Source organism: Sminthopsis crassicaudata, chromosome 3, assembly GCF_048593235.1.
Source record: "Sminthopsis crassicaudata isolate SCR6 chromosome 3, ASM4859323v1, whole genome shotgun sequence".
In the NCBI taxonomy this organism is placed as follows: Eukaryota; Metazoa; Chordata; class Mammalia; order Dasyuromorphia; family Dasyuridae; genus Sminthopsis; species Sminthopsis crassicaudata.
The window spans coordinates 637,656,449-637,683,997 of record NC_133619.1 but is presented as its reverse complement, the minus strand read 5'-3'; the positions used below and the strand labels follow the sequence as shown (position 1 = coordinate 637,683,997).

The 27,549-nt window shown below is 58.2% G+C and overlaps 4 protein-coding genes and 1 non-coding gene across 15 annotated transcripts; 3 read left to right on the top strand and 2 right to left on the bottom strand.

Moving 5' to 3' along the window:
- The first annotated feature begins 380 nt into the window (after positions 1-380).
- Positions 381-5,708, top strand: ZFP36 (ZFP36 ring finger protein). Its single transcript, XM_074306852.1, has 3 exons — positions 381-511; positions 1,125-3,753; positions 5,490-5,708. The coding sequence occupies exons 1-2, from the start codon at positions 443-445 to the stop codon at positions 2,184-2,186; spliced, it is 1,131 nt and encodes a 376-aa protein (XP_074162953.1). The 5' UTR covers positions 381-442; the 3' UTR covers positions 2,187-3,753; positions 5,490-5,708.
- Positions 415-15,331, top strand: PLEKHG2 (pleckstrin homology and RhoGEF domain containing G2). Of its 5 annotated transcripts, XM_074306843.1 has the most exons (21): positions 5,853-6,415; positions 6,733-7,084; positions 7,400-7,609; positions 8,359-8,456; positions 8,545-8,849; positions 9,049-9,149; positions 9,731-9,797; positions 9,925-9,971; positions 10,183-10,333; positions 10,724-10,873; positions 11,009-11,203; positions 11,476-11,568; positions 11,662-11,748; positions 11,839-11,872; positions 11,985-12,083; positions 12,279-12,344; positions 12,444-12,482; positions 12,708-12,724; positions 12,826-13,020; positions 13,146-14,073; positions 14,190-15,331. In XM_074306843.1, the coding sequence occupies exons 4-21, from the start codon at positions 8,384-8,386 to the stop codon at positions 14,837-14,839; spliced, it is 3,297 nt and encodes a 1,098-aa protein (XP_074162944.1). In that variant the 5' UTR covers positions 5,853-6,415; positions 6,733-7,084; positions 7,400-7,609; positions 8,359-8,383; the 3' UTR covers positions 14,840-15,331. The 5 variants fall into 5 exon arrangements, with proteins under 5 accessions (XP_074162947.1, XP_074162944.1, XP_074162945.1 ...); XM_074306844.1 differs by lacking the exon at positions 5,853-6,415 and having other exon boundaries at positions 6,667-7,084; positions 7,475-7,609; XM_074306846.1 differs by lacking the exons at positions 5,853-6,415; positions 6,733-7,084; positions 7,400-7,609 and adding an exon at positions 415-511.
- Positions 4,474-4,566, bottom strand: TRNAI-UAU (transfer RNA isoleucine (anticodon UAU)). Its single transcript is given in 2 exon segments — positions 4,474-4,509; positions 4,529-4,566. It is a non-coding gene; the product is annotated as a tRNA-Ile (tRNA).
- A 2,552-nt stretch (positions 15,332-17,883) lies between the features above and the next one.
- RPS16 (ribosomal protein S16) lies at positions 17,884-21,249 on the bottom strand. Of its 2 annotated transcripts, none has more exons than XM_074306833.1 (5): positions 21,064-21,249; positions 19,673-19,774; positions 18,663-18,763; positions 18,502-18,616; positions 17,884-18,094 (listed from the first exon to the last, which is right to left on the bottom strand). In XM_074306833.1, exons 1-5 carry the CDS (start codon positions 21,109-21,111, stop codon positions 17,903-17,905), a joined length of 558 nt encoding a protein of 185 aa, XP_074162934.1. In that variant the 5' UTR covers positions 21,112-21,249; the 3' UTR covers positions 17,884-17,902. The 2 variants fall into 2 exon arrangements, with proteins under 2 accessions (XP_074162934.1, XP_074162933.1); XM_074306832.1 differs by having other exon boundaries at positions 18,502-18,549; positions 18,667-18,763; positions 21,064-21,200.
- LOC141564392 (uncharacterized) lies at positions 21,234-25,065 on the top strand. 6 transcript variants are annotated; one of them, XM_074306831.1, is made up of 5 exons: positions 21,234-21,349; positions 22,461-22,631; positions 22,738-22,782; positions 23,212-23,527; positions 24,111-25,065. In XM_074306831.1, the coding sequence occupies exons 2-4, from the start codon at positions 22,530-22,532 to the stop codon at positions 23,476-23,478; spliced, it is 414 nt and encodes a 137-aa protein (XP_074162932.1). In that variant the 5' UTR covers positions 21,234-21,349; positions 22,461-22,529; the 3' UTR covers positions 23,479-23,527; positions 24,111-25,065. The 6 variants fall into 6 exon arrangements, 4 of the variants coding, with proteins under 4 accessions (XP_074162932.1, XP_074162931.1, XP_074162930.1 ...); XM_074306830.1 differs by lacking the exon at positions 21,234-21,349 and adding an exon at positions 21,360-22,063; XM_074306829.1 differs by lacking the exon at positions 21,234-21,349 and adding an exon at positions 21,360-22,233.
- The last annotated feature ends 2,484 nt before the right edge of the window (positions 25,066-27,549 follow it).

The window sequence follows — 27,549 nt, the reverse complement described above, 5'->3', positions numbered from 1 at the left end:
TTAGCTCACCCCTCAGATAAAAGAGGGAGTTTGGCCCTTTCTGGGTCTCAGGTTCCCCTCCTGGGGAAAAAAAAAAAAAAAAAAAAAGGTTGGAAGCCGAGCGAGTTCCCTTCAGGTTTTCAGCCCTATGGGTTACTAGGCAGTAACTGGGAGGGACCTGTTAGGGCCAGCTTTTCGCCCAGACTAAGGTGCTGGGCCTCCCCCGCCCCGCCCGGGGCTCTCAGTCCGGGAATCGCCCCTCCCCCGAGTCCTCCCTCGGCCCCGCCCTTTCCCGGTTCCCCGCCTCCCTCTCCCCCCAGTTCTCTCTAGCTCCTGGAGCTCCCCTGATGGTGGGTTCTGGGCGGCACCGGGAGGCCCCGCCCCCAAACCCGTCCCTTCAAGAAGAGCGCGCCGGCCACCCTCCCCACAGTCCTGGATACGCTCACGGCCAAAGCACCTACGGATGGACGCAAGCGCCGCCGCAGGCGGGAAGCCCAAGTCCGCGGGCATGGATCTGTGTACCCTGTACGAGGTGAGCCGCCCCGCTCCGTGCCCCACCTTTCTTTGCCTCCCTCCTTCCCTCTCTAGGGCTACGACCTCTGGCACCGGCCGCCTCCGCCTGCGGTCTCGTGGCGGCGGCGGTCACGGCCAGCTTCTGCCCTTTTCTTTTCTGGGGCGGGAGTCCGGGCGCTGGGGTCCGCGTGCCCTTCTTGGGTCACTTAAGTTGGTGGCTAGGAAACTGGGGGCCCCCGGGTCAGAGAACGCCCCTCGGGACGGGAGTCCAAGCTTTGGCGGGGGGCTGCTTCCTCAGCGGAGGTGTGAGTGCGTGTCAGTGTCAGTGCGTGTGCGTGCGCGCGCGTGGGGGGTGTCGGGGCTAAGAGCCGGGGTTCTTTAAGTTGAGGTGTTGAGAGAAACTTAGGATTCCACTTTCGTAGCTGCCTGGGTGGAGTCCTGTGGGGGCAAAGCTCGCCTGGGTCCGGGCCCGCAGCCCCCCCATTTTGGGGTGGGGCTGGGTTTGGGGGAGCCCTCCCGAGCCAGGACGGAACTTTGTCGGGCTCCGAAGTGGAGCTGGGTGGGCTCGGCGCGGCGACCTTGGGTTCGACGGTCGCTCGGTCCCTGAGCCTGTCCTCGCCCTTCTCCCACAGAGGCTCCTGTCGCTGAGTCCGGACCTGGCGCTGGCGGCGCGTGGGGAGCTGGAGCCCGAGCTGGGCTGGGGCTCCCGGAGCCCCTGGAGTCCCAGCCTCGCAGACCTGGAGTCGCCCTCCCCGCCGCGGGCCTCGGCGCCCTTGGCCCCTCGGCTCCCCGGCCGCTCTACCAGCCTGGTGGAGAGCCGCGCCTGGGTCCCCCCGCCGCCGGGCTTTGAGCCCCTGCCGCCCAGGGCCGCGCCGGCCGCCGGCGCCGCGCCCTCGGAAGGCGCTCCCGGCTGCGGCTCCCCGGGCGGGGCGGCCTCCTCGTCCAGATACAAGACGGAGCTGTGCCGGACCTTCTCGGAGAGCGGCAAGTGCCGCTACGGCTCCAAGTGCCAGTTCGCCCACGGGCCCGCGGAGCTGCGGCCCGCCAGCCGCCACCCCAAGTACAAGACGGAGCTGTGCCGCAAGTTCTTGCTCCTGGGCGCTTGTCCGTACGGCGCCCGCTGCCATTTCATCCACGCCCCGTACGACGTCCTGGCGGCGGGGTCGGCGCACCCTCCCCTGCTCCGGCAGAGCCTCAGCTTCTCCGGAATGCCGTCCGCCCGGCGCCGGGGCTCCCCCACCCTGAGCCCCCCGGGGCTGCCGGACCTGTCCTCCCCCTCGGGTTTCTTCTCCCCTCCTTCTTCTCCGCCCCCACTGGCCGCCGCCCCCGGCGAGGTCCCGTTCTCCCCCTCGGCCTTCTCGGCCGCCCCCGGCCCGGTGCCCCGGGGAGCCACGGCGGGAGAAGTCTGCTGCCCCTCCTGCCGCCAGACCGCGGGCTCATGGGGGCCCACCAGGGATGGCCTGGGCCTGGGGCTGGGGCTAGGGCTGGGGCTGGCCCGAAGCCCTTCCGCTCACTCCCTGGGCTCGGAGCCCGACGACCAGGCCAGCAGTGGGGGAAGCAGCCTGGGGGGCTCGGATTCCCCGGTGTTCGAGGTGTCAGTGGGGGGCGCCTTCGCCCCCTCCAGCGCTCAGCTCCTGACCCCGGTGACCCCCCGGCGCCTCCCCATCTTCAATCGGCTCTCCGTGTCCGACTGAACACCCTGTGCCTCCAAGCTTAGAGACGGGCTTCAGGAATCTTCCTCCCCCTTGCCAGTCGTGCCCAGACGTGGGGCGCTCTCACCTGCTTAGCCCCCAGAGCATTAAGCCAATGTCTAGACTCCCCGGGGCAGGTCCCCATGGAGAGCAAAACCCTCAAAAAGGTGTTCTGGGGGTGGTTCTTTTTTCAAATGTAGCATACTGAAACGACCTATATATGTACAGCGTGTCCCAAAAGTCTTAATGCAGTTGGAAGCATTATTAGGTTAAAATTGTACTGTCTTTGAGACACCCTGTTATGGGGGGGAGGTCCGGATAAAATTCTCCCCCCCTTTTCTTCATGCTGTGAACAGGCTTCCCCAAGTCTCCCCTGGATGGGGCTCTCCCCAATCCTGGTGCTCAAACCCCCCACCTAACCAGACCAAATCCAAGTTTCCCAGCCTCCCCTCGGGGCCCCTTTATTTATGGTGACGACGTTATTTATTCCGACGGGTTTTATAGTATTTATATATGCAGTCGTCCCTTCTCCCTTTTGGTTAATATTGGGAGATTGCTGCCACTATAATATATATTTGAAATATATTATAAATATATATATATTGTTAGCTAAACAAAAAAGAAATCTCTATTTTTGTCTTTGGTGGAGTTTTTTTTTTTTTAATTAAAACTAATACAATACACAAAAGAGGACTCTCGGGCGTGTTGGTGTCTGTCTCCTGGGGTGCAGGGCGGGGAGGGCTATCCCGGGACCTCGGCGGCCGGTCTAGCTGGTTCCTGACTCCCCTGGCTCCGGGGTAGGGCGGGTCCAGGTGAACTCACCGGGGAGGGGAGGGCGCTCCCCCTTCACCTGAGGAGGCGGCTCGGGTGAGGTCACCGGGAAGGACTGCGCTCGGGTTTCCTGAAGCTCCGAACGGGTTACTCCGCCGGCCGGCTTTCAAAGTGGGTGGTGCTGGGGCGGCCGGGCTGGGCCCCTCCACACTCCTCAACCCTTCTCCCTTTCTCTGGCCTGCTCTCCACACTTCCTGTGTCGTCTCTCCCCCTCCCGCCCCCCCTTATCTGGAGTGTCCTCGGCCTTCCGAATCGGCGACTACGAGCTCGCTTTCTTCTCAACCTTGGGAGGGTGGGGGTGGGGGCGGGGCCGGAGGAATGTCTGTCTCCTCCGGGTCTCTGCCTTGCCCTCCCTCCGAGCCTTATCCTAGAAATCCCCAGCCTCCCGAAGTTTTCCCTCCTCTCACTGCCTCTGGGGAATCCGTGTCTCGGCCTCCCTCCCCCCGGGGTGATTCCGGAGCCTCCACAATCCAGTGAGAGGTTTGTAAAGCGATTAGCCCGGCGCCCGGTACTCAGTAGGCTCTTAATAAAGGCTTCTTCTCTTTCCTGTAACTCGTCCTTCCCTGCCAATCTCTGCTTCCACTTCCTTGTTTCTTAAAGTTGTTCTCGCCTTTCCACGTCACTCGGCAGACATTAAGCGCCTACTGCGTGCACGGTCCTGAAAGGCCAAGATAGACCATGGCCTCAAGAGGCTCCCAGTCTACCACGCCACCCACTCGGGACAAACGAGCTGCCCCAAGTAAAGGGCTGCGGGTCTCTGCGGCCGTGGGTGGGGACGGGAAGTTTCCGTCTCGCGGGCCGCTGGGGAAGGAGGAGGGGGCGGAGACGGAATGTGCCCCAGCCCTGGCTGGGAGGGAGGCGACGTGTCAGTGACGCGGTGGGTGCGTGTGTTTGTGCGCGCGTGTGCCCCGGAGACTCCGCCCTCACAAGGCGGGGGGGGGGGGAGGGGGTGCTCCGTCCCGGGGCCGCCTGGACCTCTAATGCCCATGTAAGGCCAGGAGGCCTCCCCGGGGGCGGGGTCTCGGCGTCAGCACGACTCGGAGGCTGGAGCCCCGACCCTTCTCTGGGCCTCCGGTGACCTTCGGTCTCTTCTTCTGGGAAGGAGGGCAAGGATGGAGGGAGTCCTAGAAACTCTGGGATCTAGAAGGAGATCGGATGAGACGGAACTGAGGGACACTGACCAAGGGGGAGGGGTGCAGAGACGGGGGGGGGGGCGGGGGGAGGCGGGAGCAGAGACCCGGGACAGACCATCACAGAGGCAGAAGAAGCAGTGAGAGGCGAAATGTCACAGCGGGAGGCGGAGCTCCCGGGACCGAAAGGAAGGGGCGGGGATGGGCCGGGAACCGAGGCCTGCCCTGCGTCCGACTCGCGCGCCCCCAGCCTCGATTCCCGGAACCTGGCGGGCACACGAGTCTTTTAATTTTAAAATATTAAAGTGAAAAGAAAAAAAAAAAATCTGTGCTCCAGGTGAGGATCGAACTCACAACCTCGGCATCGCTACGGCCGCACTGCTGTATAAGTACCGCGCGCTAACCGATTGCGCCACTGGAGCTTCGGCCGCGCTTCCGCGGAGCGGGCCCCTTCAGGCTTAGCCACGTGACCCTTATCCGGTGTTCTCTTCGTCTCTCGTTTCTTGCGCCTGCGTGACACCGCCCGTGACGTCCCTTAGATTCTTCACGGGACATTTCACCATCGCGCGTAGGTGCTCCGGAGACGCATGCGCATACCCACCCCACTTTCGCCTTGCACATATTACAGAACGCCCCTGCCCCCTGGTGGCCAGTGAGAAAAACACTCTTCGGTGCCCTGTCTCCATTGGCTGACAACAAACCAGGGGTGGGGTTCGGGAGAAAAGATTGGTCCTGGGATTTCGGGGTTTAGGAGGCTGAGTGAGTGCTCTAACGCCTTTTCCGCGGGTTAACTAGTAAATGGGAGTTAGGGTTGCTTGAGGGCAGGTTGCTCCCAGACCCCACCTAGATAGGAGCGCTTGGGAACACTCTCCCTTCTTATCTAGGCTGTCATTTCACATTCCCCGGGTTGAGCAACCGCCACGTGGCTGTCCCGGGTACCCTTTGGGGTTCTGACCTCCGAATCTGAAGAAAACGAAACGCACGAGACTTAGGCCCCCCTCCCCCTTCCGATTAGCGTTCTTTCTGAATAAGTGAGTCATTCTCGCCCAGACATAGCTCCGCCCCTCAATGCCGGCTCCGGGAGGGTTGGCACCTATATGCTTTGTTCTTTGCAGCCTCCCACAGTACCCCTTAGCCGGGTGCTGAGCGTTCAGTTACCGGCCGCCAGTGGGACGGACGGAGCTAATGCCGGAGGCTCTTTGTAAATTCCTGGTGAAACCAGAAGTTTCCCTTTCCGGCCCACGGGGCAGTAAGGGAGAGACCCTGGCTGGCCTCGGGATGGTTCCAGCCTTATCTCCAAAATTACTTCGTCCTTCCTTATCTGTTGACCTTTATTCCCCCACAGCCTCACCCTTCCCCTCACGAATGGAGTGTTTTATGGGGTCAGATCTTTGTGGAACCAGTGACCACCACGGCGGGGTTAATTAGTCCAAACGGGGCAGATCGATGGCACAGTGCCCTGAAGTCAAGAGGACCCGAGTTCAAATCTGGTCTCAGACACTTCACACTTCCTAGCTGTGTGACCCTGGGCAAGTCACTTAACCCCAACTACCTGGGGGGGGGGGGAAACAACTCTATACGAATAGACTTCTTAATAGTCTATTAATATAGGCCGGTCCCTGATCTATTCTGATTATGAAGAGGGAAAAAAATCCCTGTCCCCGAGAAGCTTACACTCTAATCGCGAGACTAGCGAGCACCAACCCGGCACCCACGAGTACATCCGGGACAAATAGGAAGGGACAAAGTTTGGCCTTATGGGAAAGGGTCGCAAGTGGGACCCTTCCGTCGGGCCATTGCCCTCCATCCGGTTTTAGGGTTACAAAGTCAGTCCCGGCTGATGGCGGTGAAAGAAAAGCACGCCCGGAGGACGCGGTTGATCTCTGAAGTGGGAGAATTGGGAAGTCAAAGGTTAAAACCGGCGTAATTCTCCAGAGCTGATCTTGGTTCCGAGCCGTCATCTCTGGCACAATCGTCCTCGGCTCTGAAACTTAGAAGCCCGGAGCTCAGGCCGACCTGAGTGCCGGAGGCGTGATCGTGGCCTAGTCACTTAAAGTGCCGCAAGCGTTCATGGGAAGAGAGCTTTGTAGAGGCTGACAGCGAAGGGAGACAGACACCAGGGAGCCACAAAGAGACCAGTCAGAGGCGCTCCGGAGGGAAAGCGCACGCAGCAGGAGCTCGGGCCGGACCGCTCCGGGAGCCCCAGGCCCCTCCTCCTCCTGTTCCCACGCTCCCGGCCCGGACCCAGGGTTTTAAAAGGGAAACTTCCAGGTGTGAAGAGAGAGGGAGCCAGAGGCCGGTCTGGGGCTCCCCACAGCCCAAGAAAGGGGGAGGGTGTGCCGGACCGGTGGGCCCCCTCCCGGCGGGACTCGGCCGGGCCGGGGAAGTGGGCGAGGGCTTCCCTCGTGAATATTCATAAGGCACGTTCCCCGCCGGCGGTCCGGCTCCGTTTAACCCCACCCTCTCCCCAGTCCCCCGCTGGCGGGAACAGGATGTCTGGGCGGGAGGGGGCGGGGATGGAGGGGAGGAGCCAGGCCCCCTGCCTGCCTGCCCGCCCGCCCGCCTAGTCCCCTCCTCCCGGCCCACAGCTGGAGCCGGCCCCCCTCCCCAGATGTGGCGCCGCCGCCGCCCCCCGGCCCGGCCCGGCCCCGCGCCCAGGGACTGACGGACCCGAGGAGGCAGACAGACAGACGGACAGACCGACCGCTGGCCGCCCGGCCCGACCCTGGGCTGCCACCGGAGCCTGCTCGGACCTCCGGCCAGAGTCGGCCCCGCCGGGCCCCTCGGCTGCTGCGGGACGGACGCGCCGGCCCCCTCGGCCGGCCCCGCTCCAACTCCACTTGCGGACACTCCCGGAGCGGGACACGCGCTGCCGGCTGCTGCAAGCTCCGGCCCCGCAGGGGTCCCGGGGTCTGGGCCTCGCCAGCCCCCCAGGAGGAGGTGAGATCCGGGGGGCAGCAGGGGAGAGGCGGCCGGAGGAGGAGGAGGGGGAGGCTGAGAGGGGAAGCGGAGGGAAGCGGGGGAGGGGCGGCTCCGGCCCGGGAACAATGAACAGGGGGCGAGCGGGCGGGCGGGGAGGGGGCGGGGCCGGCGCCGGACCCAGGAGAGCCCCGCTCCCCCTTCCTCTGGCTGCCTTCCTCCGCGGCCCCCTCCCTCCTCTCCTCCCTGAGCCGAGAGACGGCTCGGGAGTCGCCCCGATCCCTGCGTCCCTTGGGTGGGCGTGGGGACTAGACTCTCAATGCTGCTGCGATTCAGACCCCGCAGCGCCGTTGCGCGCCCGAGGGGACCTTTGTGCGGAGCCGGAGCCCGGACGCGCCCCTCTCCCTCCAGATCCGGCTCCCGGCGCGCCGGCTCCCTCGGCTGGTCCCGGGGCTCGCAGGGGCGGACGCAGGAAGTCCCTCAGCCGGGCCTTGGGAGGAATGGTGGGCTCATCGGCCCGGGGGTGACTGCGCTCCCCGCCCCGAGGTAACGCACTGCTGGGGCGGGCCAACTTTAGCCCCGGGAGATGGGTCACTTCTCACAGTCCAGAAGTAGACAGGAGGGGACACCGAGGCAGCGGCGGGCAGGCAGAAACAGCGAGGGTGGGAGGGGGAAGGCTCAGCTGGGACCCTGGCATCCGGCCTCCCAGCCTCCTTCTCCTTTCCCCTGGGGACCCTCGGAGGCTCACGCCCCCGCAACCTTTCCCAGCCCCTCCCCTCAGACCCACTTCGCCTCCCTCCTCCCGCTTCTTTCTCTTTTGCTCTCTTCTCTCTCTCCCTTCCCTTCTCCTTCAAGGGACAGCAAGACAGAAAACAAATCTTTTGCTGTCTCTGTCTCTTTCATTTTCCCTTTCTTTTTCCTTCACTCTATCTTTCTCTTTCTCTTTTCCTCTTTTTTCTCTCTCCCTTCTCTTCTCATATCCCTCTTCTTCAAGGGGCCACAAGCCAGAAAACAGGAGTCTTTCGCTGTCTCTCAGTCACATTTTCCCTTTGTTTTTCCATCTCTGGCGCTCCCTCTTTCCCTCAGACTCTGCTTCTCTTGGTCTCTCCAGTCCCCTCCTTCCGCCGGACAGATTTCTCCCTCGCCAAGGCCGGCCAGTCCTGGCTCTGGGGGAGCCCCTGGCTGGGAGGCGAGTGTGTGTGGGTCCCCAAGCCCGTGGGGGTTTCCAACCGTCCCTGCCACTGCCCCTGACTTTCCCCACACGCCAGCGGCCTCTCTCCTTCTGCTGCCCCCAGGACGGTGCTTTGAGATCTGCCAGTCATGCCTGAGGGAGCCCACCGCCTGAGCCTCAGCAAACCCAGCCCGACCCCCAGCCCCGGGTGTAGCCATCGAGGTGACTGAAGGTGTTTGTGCTCCGGCTGGGACGGGAGGGGCCGAGGGGACCCTGCTGCTGAGCCTCGCCTGGTCTCTCCTTCCCACAGGACTTCCCCCGGCCCTGCCCATGGCCTCCCCCCGAGGATCTGGGAGCTCTACATCCCTGAGTACTGTGGGCTCTGAGGGGGAGCCTCATGCAGGCCCCAGCCCAGGCCCCAGCTCCAGCCAGGCCTGTCCTGTGCCGACCTTGGAGCCCCCACCGGGCCCCCCCATTCGTCTGCACCTGACTCCCGTGGGGCCTCGAGGGGAGCCAGGGCAAGGGACCAAGAAGCCCTCACACCTGGAGCGTGTGGTCCGGGAAATCGTGGAGACCGAGCGGGCTTACGTGAGGGACCTGAGGAGCATTGTGGAGGTGAGGAGGCCCTTCCTCAGCCTCCCCAAATCTAGTGCCCATCCGCGTCCCCCAGAAATCTCTTCTGATTTAGCTCTCCCAGGACCTCTCAGTCCCATGCCCCCCAACCCCCTGCTTTCCATCGCCTCCAGTTCCTGCCCCCGCTCGCAGGCTGAGCTTGGGGACGAGGGCTTGGGAGACCTGAGTATCTTCCCCGCAGGATTACCTGGGCTGTCTGGTGGCCAATGGCCCCCCCGGGCTGAATCCAGAACATCTCGGGACCCTCTTCTCCAACATCGAAGATATCTACGAGTTTAGCAGGTCAGAAGGGACCCGGTTGGCTTGGAATTGTGGGGCATCCTCTCCTCCCCTTAGCCACTCTGTAGTCCGTTCTCCCTCTCCCCACGTAGCGGTGCCGCGAAGCCAGATCCCACACTAGATCCCAAATCCTGCTGCATTTCGCAGATGAGAAAACTGGCTCCCAGACAGTCACTGGTTGGCTTGGGATCTCCCAGCTGCTAAATGTCTGAGGCAGGATTTGAACGCAAATCTTTCTAGTTTTATTCTACACTCGAGCCACCATGCTGGGGGGGAAAGGGGAGCTCAATCAGGGCCCTTATAGATGGCCTTCCCATAGCCCCCCCTTCCCCGGAATCTTCATCAGCTCTGAAAACTGAATTTCCGGGCCCGGGATCTGGGGGAGTGGTATCATTGACCCTTGATGCAGCCTGCCAGGGTGGGATCTGAGGCCTGGATATACACTGAATATGGGGGTACTGAGGTCTCCTGGACTTAAGGAGAGAAGGCTAAGGGGGCCTCTCTTCAAGATGAGGATCTTGTGTCCCAACATGGAGGTTCCTGTTGTGACTGGCCCTTTCCTGTCCCTGCCCCCTGCCCTACAGTGAACTCTTGGAAGACCTGGAGAGCAGCAGCAGCGCCCATGGCATCGCAGATTGCTTTGTGCAAAGGGTGAGTGTCGGCCAAGTGCCAGGGATCCCCTCACTAGAGTCAGGGCGCTGCTGGGGGCCCGGAGCCCTTGGGGGGGGAAGGGCAGCCAGACATCTGGGTGCCCTGCTGACACACTCATTGCCCACAGAGCGAAGAGTTTGACATCTATACCCTCTACTGTATGAACTACCCAAGGTACGCCCATTCTCCCTCCCCCTCCGGCTCCTTCTGGGCCTCCTTCATCTCCAACTGCCGGGATTTTTCCTTCCCTGACCCTGCATGACACGTAATTGTTGCTGTTGAAAAGCCAGCCTCCCCCATGATCTAGTCCCCCAAAAGACTCCCCAGTCATCCCCCCAGACCCCCATCTCCCTTTGTAACTCCTCTGACTTCTGCCCCTTCCCAGCTCCATGGCCTTACTTCGGGACCTTTCCCTCTCCCCTCCTGTGGCCCAGTGGCTCCAGGAGCGCCAGGCCCAGCTTCGTCATTCGCTGCCCCTGCAGAGCTTCCTCCTCAAACCCGTCCAGCGAATCTTGAAGTATCACCTCTTGCTGCAGGTGCAAACTTGGGACCGGGGATGGCGAGGGGCTGAGGGGCCCCCTGTCACGAGGGGAGAATCGGGCAGCTCCGGGGAGCAGGGGTTGGGGAGAGAACCCAAGTGAAGGGTGGGGGGCGGCCATTGGAGGGTGGTCTGATCAGAGAGATTTCATTCTATAAGACCCCCGTGGACAGGGCCCATGACCGGGGTTAGGGAAGGGAAACCCCAAACCTTGGCAGACTGGCGGGCTAGCCTTGGAACTGGAGTCGCTGGAGAAGCCTGGAACCAGGAGTCCAGAGCCAGGGACACGTAGAGACTGAAGCAGAGGGAGACAAGCGAGCAGATGGGGGCTGAGGAGAGCTTCTGCAGCTCATTTCCTTCCTTCCTCCCCCTCCCCCTATGACCTCAGGAGCTGGGCAAACACTGGCCGGAGGGAGCCGGGCCCGAGCAAGGGCCCGGGGGCCGAGAGGTGGTGGAAGACGCCATTGTGTCCATGACAGCTGTGGCTTGGTACATCAATGACATGAAGAGGAAACAGGAGCACGCGGCCCGTCTGCAGGTGGGCCTGGGGGTTGGGGGGCCGGGCAGGGTGCACACCCCAGGGACCTGAGGCCAGAGCCGCCTCCGACGGCCGCTGCTGTTCCTGGTGGACCGCCTCTCAGTGCATGCCCGTGTGTGTCTCCATGTACTGCAGGAAGTGCAGCGGCGGTTGGGAGGCTGGGGGGGCCCGGAGCTGAGTGCCTTTGGGGAGCTGGTCCTGGAGGGCGTGTTCCGAGGCGGAGGCGGCCCCCGGCTTCGAGGGGGCCAGCGCCTCCTGTTCCTCTTCTCTCGAATGCTCCTGGTGGCCAAAAGACGAGGGCCCGGCTATAATTACAAGGGGCACATCTTTGTGAGTCTGGGGCTTCCCCGGGCTGGTGGGGGATGCGGGGACTAGGGAGGAAGGGTGTCCCAGCAGGCTGGAGCTGAGGCCCTGAAGGGTGGGGAGCCCAGAGACCCAGACATCTTTGGGTTAGGAGGCTGGAAGGAGGTGAGCCATTCTCAGGGGTGGGAAGCTAAGAGCTTTAGGACAAGAGAAGGGATTAGACACTTGGGGGGCTGGGGGCCTGGAGGCTAGCTCTGGGAGCCAGGCTTCCTTCCATCACCCTTCCCCTAACCCTCCAGTGCTGTAACCTGTCGGTGAGCGAGAGTCCCAAAGATCCTCTGAGCTTTAAGGTGGCAGATGTGACCATCCCGAAGCACCAGCACCTGCTGCAGGTAACCAGAAACCTCAGGGCCGGGTGCTGGGCCCGGCTCCTCCCAGAGCCCCAGCCCTTATCTGTCTCTCTTCCCTTTAACTTCACACCCCAGGCCAAGAACCATGAGGAGAAACGCCTGTGGCTCCATTACCTGCAGCGCTTAATAGTGGAAAACCACCCGGCGTCCATCCCTGCTAAGGTGAGACGGTCCCCAGCCCAGCCAGCCCCTGGCTCTGCCCGGAGACCCCGGGGAGCCCCCCTTGCAGCCACTTCTCTCGGTCTCTTTCAGGCAAAGCAAGTCCTCTTGGAAAACACTTTCCACTGTGAGTGAGAAACTTGACTCTCCCCAATCCCCCCGGAGGAGGAGGGTGAGGAGGGGATAAAGGAGACCTGTGTGGGATACGATGAGGCCCTGACTCCCAGCTGCCTCTGCAGGTGCCCCAGAAGGCCAGCCTAGCTGTGAGCCTCTGACTCCCCCGCTCGGATCCCCCCGCCTCCCCGAAGGCCGAAACTTCAGCGGACGAAGGAAAACAGGTAGAGAGCACTTGGGCGGCTCGCCCCACCAGCCTTCCCCCAGCAGCACTTGGCCCCACCCTGGTCTCCCCCGGACCCGAGGCCCTGGCCCCCCGTCCTCCAATGGGCCCGTTCCTCCGCTGGGACCTAATTAAGGGGGGGAGGGGAGAGCAGTAAGGAGAAGGTAGAAGACTAGCAGCTCCTTCTTCTCCACAGACCCCTCCCCGTCTCTGACCAGCCCCGCGGGGGCCTCCCCGGGCCGCAGAGGCCGGAGGCAGTCCGGTAAGTGGGGGGCCCGGACAAGCGGGGTTGGGCGGGGATAGGGACTGTGGGGGCGCAGCTAGCCCCCAGTCACTTATCTCACCCCACCCACCCCCACAGAGCCAGCAAAGGAATGTCACCTCATGTTTTCGAAGATCGGTCAGTGTCCCCCACCCGGGGCCTCCTCTGGGGCTGGTTCCTATGTGTCCGTGTGTGATTGTGAGTGTGTGTCTATGTGTGATTGTGTTTTTGTGTCTGTGTGTGATTATGTGTGAGTGTGATTGTGTCTGTCCCTTGTCCCTACTTCTAGGGGGGCTGGGTTTGGGCCTGAGCAGTCATCCAGGAGCTTCCTAACCTTTTTGTTCTCTTCTCGCTCCCCTCCAGCTGGATCCAGGCTCAAGGTAAGAGAAGCAGCTGTTCCAGGGACGCAGTCTCCCGACTCTGGGGGGTGGGGGGCTGGGCCCTGGCTGTGGCCCCGTGGTCTCACTGTTCACCCCTGTAGCACGCCGGCAGCGAGGGGGAGTTGTTCCCGATGTCGCAGTCCCTCTGCAAGGCCCCGACCCCAGAGCCGGCCCTGGCCTCAGGAGCCCCTGAAGACGTAGAGGAGCCAGCTCCCCCCACCCTGGGCCCCCCAGGGCTCTCGATCACCGAGGAGATCATGGAGCTGTTGACGCAGAGAGGTCTCCAGGAACCCGGGGTGAGCCCATGGCAGCCCCTGGGTCCTTGCCGGGGCTGGTGGTGTCAGAGACGACCCGGATTCGGGACCCATTCCGTCCAAAGATCAGCTGCCCGGCCCTGATCTTTTTCCTCTCCTTCCTCCAGCTTTCTCCTGTGGAAGTTCCTGAAGCTCCCAGATTCCGGGAGGAGCCCGCGTCTCCAAATCAGACTGGGAACGTTGGCCCTGAGACCCCAGCCCCATTAAGCGGGGAGTCCTCTGAAGAAGAGGAGGGGAAAAGGCCGAAAGACCAACAGTCGTCCCCACTCCACGTCCTTGAGAGGCTGGACGACACGGACGTTTGTGGCAGCTCTGAAATCCCCGGAACTGTAGCAGTTTCTGACACTCCCGGGCTTCCAGACACTCCCCCAATTCCCAGCTGTGAGCCCAGTCCCAGGATCCCTGAGCCCCCCTCGGAACAAGGGGAGCCCTGCGCCAAGGCCTCGGCTCAAGAGGAGGATTTGGAGGCTGCTTCGTCAGCGATGGCAGTCTCGTTGGAAAAAGTGGACGATGGAGCCCAGTCCAGACAGGAGAGCCAGTCCTCTTGGACAGAGGAAGAGGAGGAAGAGGAGGAGGAGGAGGAGGAGGAGGAGGCCGAAGAGTCCGAAGGACAGCCATCTCCCAGCTCTCCCACCAAGCCTGAGAGTTTAGAGACTGCCGAGTTCCACTCGTGCTCAGAGATCCGGAGAGCTTGGCAGGCCCTGGAGGCGAGGGGCTCCCAGGGCACCCTTCTGGAGCCCTTGCTCATCCTGGAAGAGTCCGATTTCAGGGCAAGCTGCCAAGTAGGCTCCCTGTCCCAGCTCCTGGTGGGTGGCGAAGGGAGCAGGAATGGGGACGGCCCCGGGGGAGCCGCTGGCTCGGAGAGAGTGGCTACTCGGGTGCGCGAGTTAGCCCGGATGTACAGTGACCGCATTGAGAGACTCCAGAGGGCCGGGAACCAGGCGGCTGGCGCCGGCTCCCGGAGGAGAGCCCGGGGCCTGGTGCATTCCCGCCAGCTCCTGGTCCCCCCAGAGGAGGAAGAGGAACTTCAGCCCGGTAAGCCCCCTGGGGACCAAGGAGCCTTGGGTGGGAGCGCAAGCCAAGGCCAAGGTGGGCAGAGGGAGGTGGAGGAAACGGGGAAGGTGACTCTTGCTCTGGCTCTCTCCCTCCAGGGCCTCTCCCTGCTTTTGGTCACATTCTAGTCCGGGAGGCGAACTTACCCATGGCCTGCGCTCAGGCTTCTGTGGCTCTGGTCCCTGCGCTGCGATCCCATGCTCCCGCCCCTTTGGCCACTCAGAGGCCTGAGCCTCCCCCCGTTGGAAAGCATCACCCCACCGAGGCCGATGGACTCCTAGAGGCCGAGGCCCCCGAGGAGGAAGCCTGGAACCCTCCTGTTCCAGAGGCTGTTCAGCCAGCCCCCGAAGCCCTGCCCCCTCCCCTGGCCCCAAGCCTACCTCCTCAGGGACGCCAGCTCTTAGGGTCAAGTGCAGCCGCCTTGTCCAGGTATCTGGCCGCTTCTTGTATCAGCCAGAGTCTGGCAAGGAGAGGGGCGGGGATCCCAGAAGGGGAGACTCCTGCGGCCTGGAGGCCTTCCACAGCCCGGGGGCCCTGGGCCTCGGCCCCCTCTTCCCGAGCCCCATCACCACCCCCTGTGGCTCGGCCCAGCTACTCTACCACTGTCAGCATCCGAGTGGGGGGAGGGGGGAGGCTGGGTCCGACTAAGGCCCAGGTCCGCCTGAATCACGCCCCTCTGCTGGCCTCCCTGGATCTCCCAGGCCAGCGGCGGGTGCAGGGTGCTGCTGAGGGCACCCCTAGAACGTGAGCTGAGGCAGGTTCGGGGCTCTCCAAAAAAGACTTGAAGATATCAAAGGGCCTGTGAGGATCTGAACATTCGGGGCCCGCTCTGGAGCGGACTCGGTGCCTCGGGTTCCTGGACCCTCCCCATGTGTCCATACAGAGGTCTGCTGGGCCCATCAAGTGCTTTGAAAACCCACAGGGGGCTGCCTTTAATGTAATTAATAATTAATGTTATTTTCTATGTTTGCACATGGGGGCGTTTTCTATTGTACAGCTCCATCCAAATACTGTCCACCCCACCGCCTCCCCCAAAACTCTGCGGGAAGGGGATTCTCCGAAGGGCATGGGGGCTTGGGGATCTGGGTAAGGAAATGCCCCGTATTTCACCTAACCTTGAAGGGGGAGTGCTCCCTAACTCCCAAGCCCCCTCTTTATCCCAGCACTGACCCCAGCCCCTCACTTCCTTTCCAGAACACAAGATCCCCACCCCCCCAATAAATGGATTTAAGCTCTTTCATTCTTAGTGGCTGGATATGGCCCCCCCCCCCCATGTGCTTTGGGGAAGCTTCTGGTCCCAGGGCAGACACAAGCCTCCTGGGAGCCTGAAACCTGGTCTAGTGGGAAGAGCTGGACGTGGGCCAGAGACCTTGTAGGTTTAAAGCCTATGAGCAATTCAGGAGCTGGAGTGTTCTCCCTATCTTTGAAGATCAGTGCCTTGGAGCCTTCGGAATCCAGAGGAGCAAAGCCAGGGGCTCTGACTTCAAAACAAGCACTCCTGTTGCTTCATCAAACAGGCTTCCAGAGCTCAGGGAGATTTGATTCTTTCAGTCCAGAATGTCCCCCTTGAATGGCCTTCCTTTCCTTCTAGAGTGTATGTAGCTAGATTTCAAGTAGCGCCCCTGACACTTGTTAGCTACCTGACCCCCAAGTCTCGTCACTTGCCAGTTTCCTATCTGTAAAATGGACCTATTTCACCCGGTGGTGTGGATGAAATGAGAAACAGGGAGCGAGCCGCCCATGGGCAGCAGCTTTCTGAGAAGTACTCAGGGGAACTTCAGCCAGGGCCCTGGCCCCTGTGCTCCGGGACCCCCAGCTTCCCAGGCCTAAGGGTGGAGTGCTGCTCAGCAGTCCCTACTCTGACCCTGGAGTCCAAGCCACTTTGCCAGTCCCTCTGCTTCAGGCTGGGTCAAGTGGGCTGAGCCCTGGCACTGACTGGTACATCTGACCCAGGATGGGCAATCCTGAGCTTGTCTTAGGGCTTCTCCGCCTGCAGGTCCTGCCTACCTCAAACCCACAGGCGGGGACGTGGACAATCTGGGCCTTCTCTGGACTCTCCAGCCAGCCCAGCTGCAGGATTAGAAGCTCCCACCCACGGTGCTCTGTGGGTGATGGGCTCCCTCTGCAGCTAGGGGGGAGGGAAGGCTTGGCCTAGGGACCGACCGTATAAGGGCTATTCCCAGGCCATGCTTCTCCCGCCCCCGGCTTTCCAGGATGCCATCCAAGGGAAGGAAGGAAAATTCCCAGCCAACGCTCCCAGTCAGGAGCATTCCCAGCATTCCACTCCCCCCCTTCAACTAAGGCAAGTAGGAGGGGGGGAATTCTGTTTTGCATCTTCCTCCTCCCCTTAGGGGGAAGAGGGTGGGGCATACAGGCAGTCATTCAGCCCCAGATGCATCCCAGCTGTTCCTGGTGAGGGAAGAGGCAAGACATCCCTCTAAAACTCAGAGCCACAGGGAGGCCCAGATGTCTAGTTTGAGGTTGGAAGGAACCTGGTCAGAGGCCAAGACCTCTATCTGAGGAAAGGTGTGGCAAGTGAGAAAATAGGGGCTTCCCTTGGAGGATTCCTACCCACAAGCCGGCTCCCTGGGAAATCTAGTTCAAGTCATTTAAGGCACATCAGGTGCCTGAACTCTTCCAGTTTCTGTTCTCTCATAAAACCTCTTTCATTTCTGGGTAGGAAAGTGCTCATTTGTCATTTCCGCCCCCTCTGCAATCTGGCTCCTGTCCCTGTTCTGGATCGGCTAAATAACAATTCTTCCCAAACCCAATAGCCCAAATCCAAATAATGGCTGTGGCAATGAAGTCCAGACATTTCAGAGCTAGGACTTGGTAAGTGAACACATCGGAGGGTGATGGTGCTGAGGGGCTGGACCCTCAGCCAAGCAAGAAGGCAAATGCTCTCAGAGCTCTCTCCCTGGAGCTTTTAGGACCCAAACTTCAGAGGTGGAAGGGATGTCAGCTGGTCCCACTTATTCTAAAGAGGAAATGTCTGAGGCTACTTGTCCAGGGCCACCTGCCCCCACAAGATCTTTGGCTCCATCCTTTGCTCTCCCATTCAAATTTCTAGCCCTGGGAGGGTTGATTCTCCTCCCTCAAAAAAAAAAAAAAAAAAAAAAAAAAAAAAAAAAAAAAAAAAATCAATCCTCAAGGGATTGTCTTCCCAGGCCTATCACATAACCTACCCAAGCCAGGCCAGGCCCTGGCTTAACTGACACCCTTCAGACCCTGCACTCTGACAATCTCAAGAGGCTTCATCCAAAAGCCATTAGTGGTCTCCACTCCTGTCCTGTTTCCAGAGGGCAAGTGTATCCTCATTTTTCTTGGGTCAGTGCCAGATGTGGCCTGCAGCCAGTGCCGGAGCCCTGATCTTTCCTGAAGGACCCTCAGGCCCATCACCAATCCCGTCTTCTAACCTTGCCCTGCAAGGCCTTCCAGGATCATTCCATCCTTCTATATGGAACGGAATTGTCCATTTCTGCATCATTTCCCATCTCTCCTGACTAATCCTGCCCCTTGTCCCTGACTCCCTGGGAGTCAACAGAATCAAGAGAGGAAGATGTGATAAATAGGACTGAACAAGCAATTTCCTAAGTGATGGCTTCCTGAGGGCAAGGACCTGGACCTTTGGCTTTTAAGGCCTAAGGGAAAGGACTCAAACCCACATGTAGAAGGTGACTATGGAAAACAACTGCTACTTCAGATTGGAGCCTCCACATGGGTAGGGTCAGAGATCCAGGGTTCAGCTCTAGTACTGTCCTCTTAGAACAGAGATCCCATCCACATTCAAACTTCTTAAACCTCAAAAGGTTTATACCAAATTTATTGCAAAAAACCCCACAATGGTAGCAGTTGCCTTAACGATAGGATTTCTGGTAGCGAGCCCGGGCCCCAGGTCCACCAAACTTCTTGGACTCGCAGCGCCGAGGATCAGCCACCAGCAGAGTGCGGTCATACTGGATAAGGATGTCTTTGATTTCCTTCTTGGAGGCCTCATCCACATCTGGAAGGAGGGAAGAGGGCAGACTGTGACTGCATGACCGCTTGGCCAGCACATTTAGGTTCACCCTTATTTGTCCCCAAGTACAAACACTGTATTAGAGGCAGTTGCCAAGGGACCCAGAGTAAATCCTGATCTCTCAGATTTCCTCACCTCCAAACGGAGTCAAAAATCGCACCTACCAACCCACAGGTTGTGATGGCCAAACGAGGTTAAATCCCAACCAGTTTACCTGCCCTCGCTATAGAAAGCATTCCAGGGAATCACCCACCAACCACACTCCCTAAAGAGGAATTAATGGGCCAATTTCAAACCATACTTTTTCAAGACATGACCCCCAGAGCCCAACAGTGGTACAGAGGAATCAGGTGGTTATGGAAATGAATTTCAGTCACTCAGCCTTCACTTACATTTCTGGTAATAGGCCACCAGGGCTTTGGAAATGGACTGCCGGATAGCTGTAGGGAAAGGAGGAGGCAGAGGGGGAAGTTAGCAATTATTATACATACTCCCAGCCCCATCAGCCTGTTGGCTTGCAGAAAAATTCCAAGGCTCCTCCTTCCACTTAAACTCACCATAAATCTGGGCGACATGACCTCCTCCTTTTACACGGACCCGGATATCTACACCAGCAAAACGTTCTTTGCCCAGTAGAAGGACAGGCTCCAGCAGCTGCAAGACAGGAGAACCCCAAATCAGGAGCTGGCCAGTATCAGCAGTCTCTCCTTGGATACCACAGGAGTGAAAGTGACCAGTGAAATGATCTGCTCTCCTACTATGATGGCCTTCCACTCAAAGAAGACTCAAATGAGTCTTAAAATCAAATCCTGCCTTAAAAGGGACCCCTGGACACTATTTTGTGACACAATTGTACCAACTACAAACAAGACATGGTGCCTGAATGACAAAGGTAAATGGAAATAGCCCCAGTTCTTGAAGAGATAACACTTGGTGATGAGAACCTGTAAAGAATCAGTTATGTAATGATTGACAGAAAGAGGGCTTAGAGTCCCTTTCAACATCTGTAAAAGCCTGAACCTGCCTGGAATCACACAAGCCGTCCTCCCTAGCCTTAGCTACCTTCTGATTCTGGAATATCTCCTATCCCTTGGGCCCTCCTTTTTTTGGGGGGTGGGGGGGAGGGCTTAAAGCAGCCATCCTTCCTGAGGTTTCAGGATCTCCTCATCCCTCTCTTATGTGTTGTCTTCTCTCATAGGTTCTGGACAGCCAGGGCTTTCTTGCTTGTACCTCTACTTCCAAAGCACAAGCTTAATAAATGCTTGCCAGCCAAATATAGGGGGGGGGTCAGTATATAAGACACCATCTGAAGATTCAGACAATTTTTGTAGTTTCTTCCAAAGGTCATGAGTAAGTGGAAGAATGATACCTTCTGCTGATTAGCTCATAATCAGAGGACCACCTTGCTTTAGCTCAATGTCTTAACAGAAGGAACAGCTGCTCCCCCCTCACTCTAAGGAAGCTGGGATTGCCTTTGCCTTTTCTCTTCCCAAAAGAGAGCTAAAGGAGTCAGGCAGATGTGGAGGATGTTCGGGTTAGGGCGATGGCAGCCAGTCCAGGTACCTTGTACTGTAGAGTGCGAGGCTCAATCATCTCCAGTGGTCTCCCATTCACCTTGATCAGCCCATTGCCTCTCTTGCAGTGGGCCACAGCGGTGGCAGTTTTCTGGGAAGAAAAACAACTCGTATTTCTATGTGGCTTTAAGGACTAAAGTCCTTTTCTCACAATAACAATAAAAGTTGGGTTCTAAAAGTAGTCTCTCCATTTTCTAGACCCAAAATGTGGTAGCCTGCTCAGCACTGCTGAAGGGCCAACATCAGAAGTCCCTTTATTGTGTTTTTTTGGACAGATTTTCCCTATGTAGTGTTTAAAATGTGCTAAGAGCACCTTTTGGGAAAACCCAGCAAGGTAGGCAGGAATATTATACCCATTTTAAAGATATAGAAACAGGCAAAACGCCAGAGATTCAGTTATACAGATAGGAGGAATGCAAACTCACCAAGTCTCACAGTTAAACATTTAAAAGCTTTAGTTTTTAAAAGTTCCCAATCAAAACCCTTCATTTCACTGAGGAAAATGGGCCAAGGCCTTGTGGAGGAGTGTGGCATAGCACAACACCCCACAGCACCGAGAATTCAGGAAAACAGGATTCGCCCTGCCCTGGATGCTACTTAGTGACTGCTGAATGTAACACACACAAGGCCTGTAACTTACAGGTTTGAAGGCATACATAGCGCTCTTCCCCCTCCTCTGACCTCACTTTTGCCACTAAGAAAAAAGGGGCCATTAGACCCCTGCCAGGCCAACGTCCTTCAGTGCTGAGACGGACAAATAGTCACCATGCCTGGGAGGGCCGGGGAGCCGCCAGGCGCGAGGAAGGCTCTAGAACTAGCACTGGGAGAAGAGCCGCCGTCAAGCTGGGGGAGGGTCCGGTGTGAGTGAGACACAACGGCCCCCATCTGGCAGGTGACTATTTCCCTGCAAGAGGGGGGATGGTCCGCAGACATGCCCCACAAGGGGGCCCCATCAATCTCTTGCGAAGTTGAAGTTGGGGGGAGATTAGGGGGCACGGGGGTCTGCAAACTTCGATGATATATCCGCATACGCGTGCGCGCACATGTGCACGTGGGAGGTAGGGGAAGCCAGAGGCCCTGGGCAGGTTACGGGGAAGGAGGTGCCTGAGAGCAAAGGCGGGCCCGATTCCACAGCTTTCGCCTCTAGGGTTCTCCTAGAGCTTCGTCCCAGTTTTCCACGGAGCCGCGCTCCTTTCCCAGCAGTCCCCAGTCACGCCACTACATCCCCCACCCCAAGGAGTGAACACGAACGGACCGGAGCGTCAAAGGCGAGCTCAGAAGCGCCCCGGCGACCCCCCCAGGAGCAAACACGTGGGCCCGGGCCCGGCGGAACCGGAAGTCCCTCTCCCCCCTCCCCCACCGCGCGGACCTCGCGTCTACCTTTCGTCCGAAGACCTGGACGGACTGGAGCGGCCCCTTGGACGGCATGCTGTTGATTGGCGACGCGGGCGCAGAGCAGAGATGGAGGTGGCGGAGGCGGCGGCGGCGGCGGCGGCGACAGAAGCCGAAGACGTGAGCTCCTCACCCGCGCGGCGCCGAAGCACGAAAGGAACGGGCGGCGATGCGAGGGCTGTTTTCCAGAGTTTGCGCAGGCGCAGACGCTCTGTAAAGCCGCTCGGCGGAGAAAGAGGGCTGGACCTTGGAAGTACGACGGTGGCACTTTACGGTAGGGGCGGAGCAGAGCCTTTCTGTACGAGGGAGAGACCAATAACCCAGCCGCAGGAAGTGATGTCGGTCCTTATTGGCTGAGTCTCCTGTCATTTACATGGTCACCTCTTGAGCCCGCCCCCTACCTTTCCAATCCTGGCCCTTCCTCCCAGACTCCCATCTCTCTCCAGACTCCTGCCTGTCTCTCTTTCCTCTCCCCAACTTCCCCCGTGAAGATTCCTTTACCCCCCCCCGACCTCCGACCCGCCCCCAACCCCAAGAGTTCTGCCTCCAGATTCTCCTCCCGAGACCCCCTCCAACCCTCCCAGGCCCCTCCCCCTCCGGACCCTCTCCACTTTAAGCTTCTCCTTCTTCCTTCATCTCCTCTCTTGTGGAGATCCTCGGGTCCACCCCAGACCCTTCTCCCCAAACTCTCCGCAAGCCCCCAGCCCCCCCCCGGAAGCCAGCCCTTCCCATCCCTGTTGCTCAGTTGGGGGAGGGGCCCCTCTTCCTTTGAGCCACCTCAGTTTCCCCAGCTTCCCCTTCTCCCCGGGGAGGTCAAAGGTAGGAGGGGGCGTGTCCATGTGTCCCGACACCCCGAAGACCTCTGGCACTTTACCTTCTCTGGCTGCCCGGCCGGAGGGGAAGGGGCCGCCTCCCAGTCCAGCCAGAAAGCTCCCTCGGGTCACTCCTAGCTGAAGCCGAGCAGAGGATCCCCCTAGATGAAGGATGAGTGAGTGATGGGGGGAGGGGAGAGAAAGGGGCCCGCGCGGGCCCCGCTCCTGCCTCGGGAGACCCGCTCCTGACAGAGGCCCCAGATCCAGAGAGTCGGCCCGCGGGAAGGTTTGCAAAGCACTGCACGAGTAGGACCCCCCCCTCCGTGAAAGGAGGAAACTGAGGCAGGCAAGTGCTCCCGCTGGGGAGGAAGTGCTCCCCGCTGCCTAAGTCAGTGCCAACATGGGGCAGCCTGCATGGGGGGGGGCTGGGCCCCCTCCCCCACCCCCAGGCTGGGAGGGCACTGGGAGCCTCCCCAAAGTTTGGGTTCTGGGGTTTCTGTGCACAGCACTCAGAACGCTGCCCTTCCCCCCTGCACTCTAACCCCTGCCCCTCCCACCATCTGTCTCCTGCAGGCGCCTGAGTCTCCGCTCCGCAGGCCAGGGAGATGGGTCCCAGCGGCCCTCCCCTCACCGCCGCCGCCCATGTGGCTCTTCTGGGCCTTGCTTGTGTTGACCCACTCCGCGGGGGGCCCCAGCTGCCCTTGGGAGCCCTTCGAGGGACTTGTAGCTCTCATGGAGGCCCTAGTGAGTGGCAGGCTGGGGGGGTGGGGTGGTGGGCACGGGTCGGCAGGGCACGTTGGCAAAGAAGCCTGGGCATTCCGGTGGCCAGCTCTTGCCCCTCCAATCCCAGGGCAGTGGAAATGATGGGACCCTTTATACTCCGGACAGCCTCTCTGTGAGTACACTCTCCTTACCAGCCGGTCCCGAGGGGGCCGTGCTTCTCTTTGCTGTTTGGAGGGGAGGAGAAAGTCAGGGGCAAACCTGCCGGCCCGGACCTGAGGCAAGTGCCCCCCCAGCCGCTCCCCTTGGATTTCCCTCTGGGGAGGGGGCGTGCCTCAAGTTGGCGGTTTGGGTCTTGGGGGCGCATTTTGAGGAGCCGCTGCTCGCGCCCTGGCAGGACCCCTTGGGGGGTGTGGTTAGTCTCCATTAGCCTCCGTTCTTCCAGGGATGGAGTTTAGGGCATCTCTGCCAGGGCTCCCGCAGGGCAGGACGGAGGCAGTGGGCCCGCAATGGCACGTCAAGCCGGGGAATGCCAGGGGCTGGGACTGGGTCCAGTTCTGTGCCCGGGGAGCCCCAGGGCAGGATGGAAATGCGGTCTCTGTAGGTGTGCCCCATGGAGAGTCTGCACTGCTTTGTCCTGGAGCTGTCTGTGATTGGCTACGAGGAGGCTCCGCTGACAGGGAGGATCGTGAGCCGGCTGCAGCGCTCCTTGAAAGCCCTGGGGCCCCACCTGTGGGGAGTCAGGGGGGGAGCTGTCTCGGGGCCCTGCCCCATCTGCGAAGGACACCCTGAGAGGCCTGTCCCCCAATTCTTGGCCAAACTTCTGGAGTTACTGCAGGCTGCCTGTGCTGGAGCCCATCAGGCTGGGTGAGGGGCGATGGCCAAGGTACCCGCCCTCCAGATCCCAGGAGAGGCCCCAGGTATCCCTCAGGGAAGGAGGGTGGGGAGGAAAGGGCTCCCTTAATCCAGTCTTGACACCGAATTTTTACCTCCGCCCTTGCCTTTGGGCTCTAGAAGCCCCCCTTACCACTTCTACATCTGGAATGCCAGTAGGCCTGAGGGTGGGGAGGAACTAGGGAAGACCCATCCCTACAGGGAGGGCCTGAGTAGGAGCTCAGGTGCCAGGGGCTCCTTCCCATGGGAGAAGGAGGAGTGGGCTTGAGGTCAGAGCCCGGCCCTGTCTGTGACTGCCATCGCCCTTTCCTTCCACCTTCGGTCTAGGATTCCCCAGTGCCCCTTTCTGCCCGCTCTTCACAAGCCCCCAGCGCTTGGTGAGGCACTGAGTTGGCACTTAAGTGTTCATAAGGAGTGATCACCTGTTAACTCCCGAGACCCTCCTTTGCCCTCGATCCTTTCTGGTCCCATCTCTTCGCTCCAGCCCCGAGCACCTCTTACCTCCCCAAAGAGGGTGCCAGGGTTCCCGGCCTCAGCTTCCCTCCTCCTAGAATGACCCCCGCTAACTTCACTCTCCCTGTCCACATCCCACCCCCTCGTCCTTCAAAGCCATCGTGTTGGAGTGGAAAGAAGGCTGAGCTTCTGGGATCAGCTGAGGGACCCTGGGCAAGTCCTCCTGTGACCGTCCTTGAGGGGCTGCCTTCTCCCGGGCCTTGGCTAAGGTTACCACCCATGGGTGGTTCCTCCCGTCCTGCCTCCTGGACTCTGGTTGGAGGCCGGGCCTAACTGTGACTGACCCAGCAAACATAGACACGTGGAAAGAGGAACGGTTCAATCACATTTAGGGGATCTTATAAAGCATTTCTGAGGCCCACACAAGTTGTCTGGACGCCCCCCCCCCTGATTCCACAGTTTAAATGACCGCAAAGCAATTATTTTTCCTCCTAGTTATTATTATTCTTCCAAATTGACCAGTTTCAAAACACTGTTCACAGGGGACAAAAGTCACCAGGATCCTGGAATTATTGCCCAAGACTTTTGGGGGTGGGGAGGATGGGACTCTGCCTTACATGTGTGGTGGAGAGAGGAGCAAGACTGATGGGGCCACCCAGTTTTAGGGGCTGTCTCTGATACTTTGGAGAGGCCAGATCAAGGGGCCCTAGGATAGCAATGAGCAGTAAGGAAGGAGGTGGAGGAAGGGTCACCTGCCCTTGCCCCTGTCTGAAGTGCCAAGCCCTGTGCTGGGACATAAAGGAGCCCCAAGGGCCGCCCTTCTAGAACCCACTGTGGATGTTTACCTTGATCAATCCTTGCCCGACAGGGAGGAGACAACCAGTTCACATAAGTAGCTAGTCACTGTCATGTCCTAGTACTTTTGCCAGATGCCCCTGAAGGTAGCCTGGAAAGGTCATGCCATCCTCCCCAGTACCAGGTTCCAAAGGTGGAGTCCCTGTCCAGAGTCCGGGTCTCTACCCAGATGGATGGTGATTCCATCTAATTGCTCTTAGAATCATTACACTTTCTAACCTTGTCATTCCATGAATAAATATGTATTAAGCACCTACTAAGTGCCTCACTCTAAGTACTAAGCCCTGGGAATGCAGATAGGAAAAAAAACATTGTCCCTGAGTTTTGGGAACTGACACTACTAAGACTGGGTGGGACTGGGTGGAGAGCTCTTTTTACAGATGTGAAAACTGAAGTGGCTTGCCCTGGTCACACAACTATTTAGTGCCAGGGCCAGATTTGAACCCCGGAAGATGGCTTGGGTTTCTGCTTTGGGTACTGATGAGCACGGTCAAGCTGTGAATGGCACCGAAGGGGTAAAAAAAAAGACCAGAAGCGATAACATGAAGTATATTTGGGAGAGCGTAAAGATTCAATCTACACAAGGAATTATGTCATAAGCGTCCATCACGGGTTACAAAGATTTACTACTTTTATGTGAAATAGCTTCATGGGCTCAAGCAAGAACAAATGGGAAAGGCAGCCATACTCAATGAGCAATTTGTTTTATAGCTTTATAGCTCAGGGGGAGCAGGATCCGGAAGTAACAGATGTGTATTGAGATGTTGAGTTTGTCCCAAAGATACTCTGAAAAAAACGAAGTTCCTTTTGTTTTATCTGAAAGACACTGACTAGATGGTCTCAAAAAGGCCCTTTGGGTCGGGGAGTAAGCCCACCACTTCCCCAGCTGCAAGCTCATGCGGGAGCACTCCTTTAGGGTGACTCTCCCAGGGAGACACATTGAATGTAGGAGCCAGCAAGCCACCCTTCAAGGCCCAGATTACAAAATTACCCTTGGCCGGATTTGCACCTTTACGCACCCTGTATTCACCCTAGTCTGTGTAGGCCCAGGCCCTTTTGTCAGGAACTGTTGCTTAGCCAGTTCACAGACTCGCCTGGTGATCATTTGGAGATCTCTCCACCAGATACTTCACCCTCCATCCTGTTTTGACAATATTTGTGAAGACCTAACTTCTCATACAATGCATGACAGCCTCTGAGACCATGATTTAATCAAGTATTTCTGCTTCATATGACTGAGAGAATGAAGACTGAATCCTGATTAACAGTTTCTGCCTCTCATTCTATGCCCTGAGACAGTCTGGGAGAACTGACCTGAGGATAAGTTAGGAAGTTTCACATCACTATCACTCAAGGAAGGCCCAACCTCCTCATCATTTCTTCCCTTTTCACCTCCATTTCCCCACGTAGGATTAGAGCTTCTGGGAAGGGCTTTGACAAAGTGACTCAATTCATCAATGATCAATTTATTTATGGCTCTGTGCAGGATGAAGGTGGTACTTTGACTCATGCTCTCACGCAAAGTTAATAACACAATGACAAATTTTCTTCAGTAAATTAGGGCAAATGAATTAAAAATCAATTGGGAACCAAAGAATTTGTGAGTTAAAGAGCAAACCGTGGAAATGATTTATCATTTCATTACCACTCTGGGACAATATATCAATGTTGCTAGGATACAGATAAAGCTGCCCTGTGGGGAAAATATATCTTTCTAAACACAGATCAACAAAAGGAAGGACAGTTGAATAAATGGGCATGCAAGTAAAACAAATCTTAGAAAATCACCGAATTTAATGAGCCCAATTTAGCTCCAAAATAAAAATTCCAGAGATCAAAGAGAATAAAATTGACAGCAAAACCCCATTGAATTACTAAAATCAGCACTCAAGTTAAAGTCACTGGAATAAAAACCTCATCGAAATTTTTAATTGGAAAATCAAATTTCCAGTAACTAAAATGATAAAGGAAAGTACTTGTAAAAAAGAAAGGAAATTATTTGGAAGTATTTTGCCCCAATATATGTCAAGAAAACTGACAATTGAATTGATATGGATAATTACAAAAATATAAAGTGCTCAGACTAACAGAATAAGTAGAGAATATAAATGATGTAAATAATCTTGGAAAAACAAATTAAACAGACTTCATTCCCCTCTCCTCCCATGGAAGCTGTGGCCTGTCAAGTTCTCTTCTGACACTGCCACTCCCCTAGTGCTGACCCTCTTTAACTCACACCTGGATTATTGCCATTGCTACTTGGGGGACGGGTGTCTCTCCCCACTCCAATCTACTCATTCAGCCACCAGTGATTTTCCTAAAGCACAGGCCTGATTAAGCCATCACCCCCACTCAATAAACTCCTGGGGCTCCCTTTTGCTTCTAGTATCAAATACAAACTATTTGGCCTTCAAAGCCTCTCATAATCTGATCCCTCCTGCCTTTACAGACTTCTTAGACTTTACTCTCAACTCCCCCCCTCCCCCCACATTGGATCTCAATCCAATGACACTCAAGGGAAAAAACAAAACAAAACAAGACTTCATTTGCAGACTCTAGGCATTCTTTCTAGCTATGTACCCTGACCCCCAATTCCAATCCAGGTCTGGAATACCAGGTGATCTACCTGCCTACTGACCTCCTGGTTTCCCTTAAGTCCCAACTAAAATCCCACCTTCTATAGAAAGCCCTCCCTTAAAAATGACCACCAGGATGATTTCAGAGAGGCCTGGAAAGACAG

Excerpts from the sequence above, each read along its gene's own strand:
- LOC141564392 (XM_074306828.1), top strand. The coding sequence starts at position 22,302 with ATGGGGGGGGGCTGGGCCCCCTCCCCCACCCCCAGGCTGGGAGGGCAC. Across the intron at positions 22,632-22,737 it reads TAGCTCTCATGGAGGCCCTA|GGCAGTGGAAATGATGGGAC; the intron begins GTGAGTGGCAGG and ends CTCCAATCCCAG. Across the intron at positions 22,783-23,211 it reads ATACTCCGGACAGCCTCTCT|GTGTGCCCCATGGAGAGTCT; the intron begins GTGAGTACACTC and ends CGGTCTCTGTAG.
- ZFP36 (XM_074306852.1), top strand. The coding sequence starts at position 443 with ATGGACGCAAGCGCCGCCGCAGGCGGGAAGCCCAAGTCCGCGGGCATG. Across the intron at positions 512-1,124 it reads ATCTGTGTACCCTGTACGAG|AGGCTCCTGTCGCTGAGTCC; the intron begins GTGAGCCGCCCC and ends CTTCTCCCACAG.
- RPS16 (XM_074306833.1), bottom strand. The coding sequence starts at position 21,111 with ATGCCGTCCAAGGGGCCGCTCCAGTCCGTCCAGGTCTTCGGACGAAAG. Across the intron at positions 19,775-21,063 it reads TCCAGGTCTTCGGACGAAAG|AAAACTGCCACCGCTGTGGC; the intron begins GTAGACGCGAGG and ends TTTTCTTCCCAG. Across the intron at positions 18,095-18,501 it reads GGTGGCCTATTACCAGAAAT|ATGTGGATGAGGCCTCCAAG; the intron begins GTAAGTGAAGGC and ends CCCTCCTTCCAG.
- PLEKHG2 (XM_074306846.1), top strand. The coding sequence starts at position 8,384 with ATGCCTGAGGGAGCCCACCGCCTGAGCCTCAGCAAACCCAGCCCGACC. Across the intron at positions 11,204-11,475 it reads ATTACAAGGGGCACATCTTT|TGCTGTAACCTGTCGGTGAG; the intron begins GTGAGTCTGGGG and ends CTAACCCTCCAG. Across the intron at positions 13,021-13,145 it reads GAGGTCTCCAGGAACCCGGG|CTTTCTCCTGTGGAAGTTCC; the intron begins GTGAGCCCATGG and ends TCCTTCCTCCAG.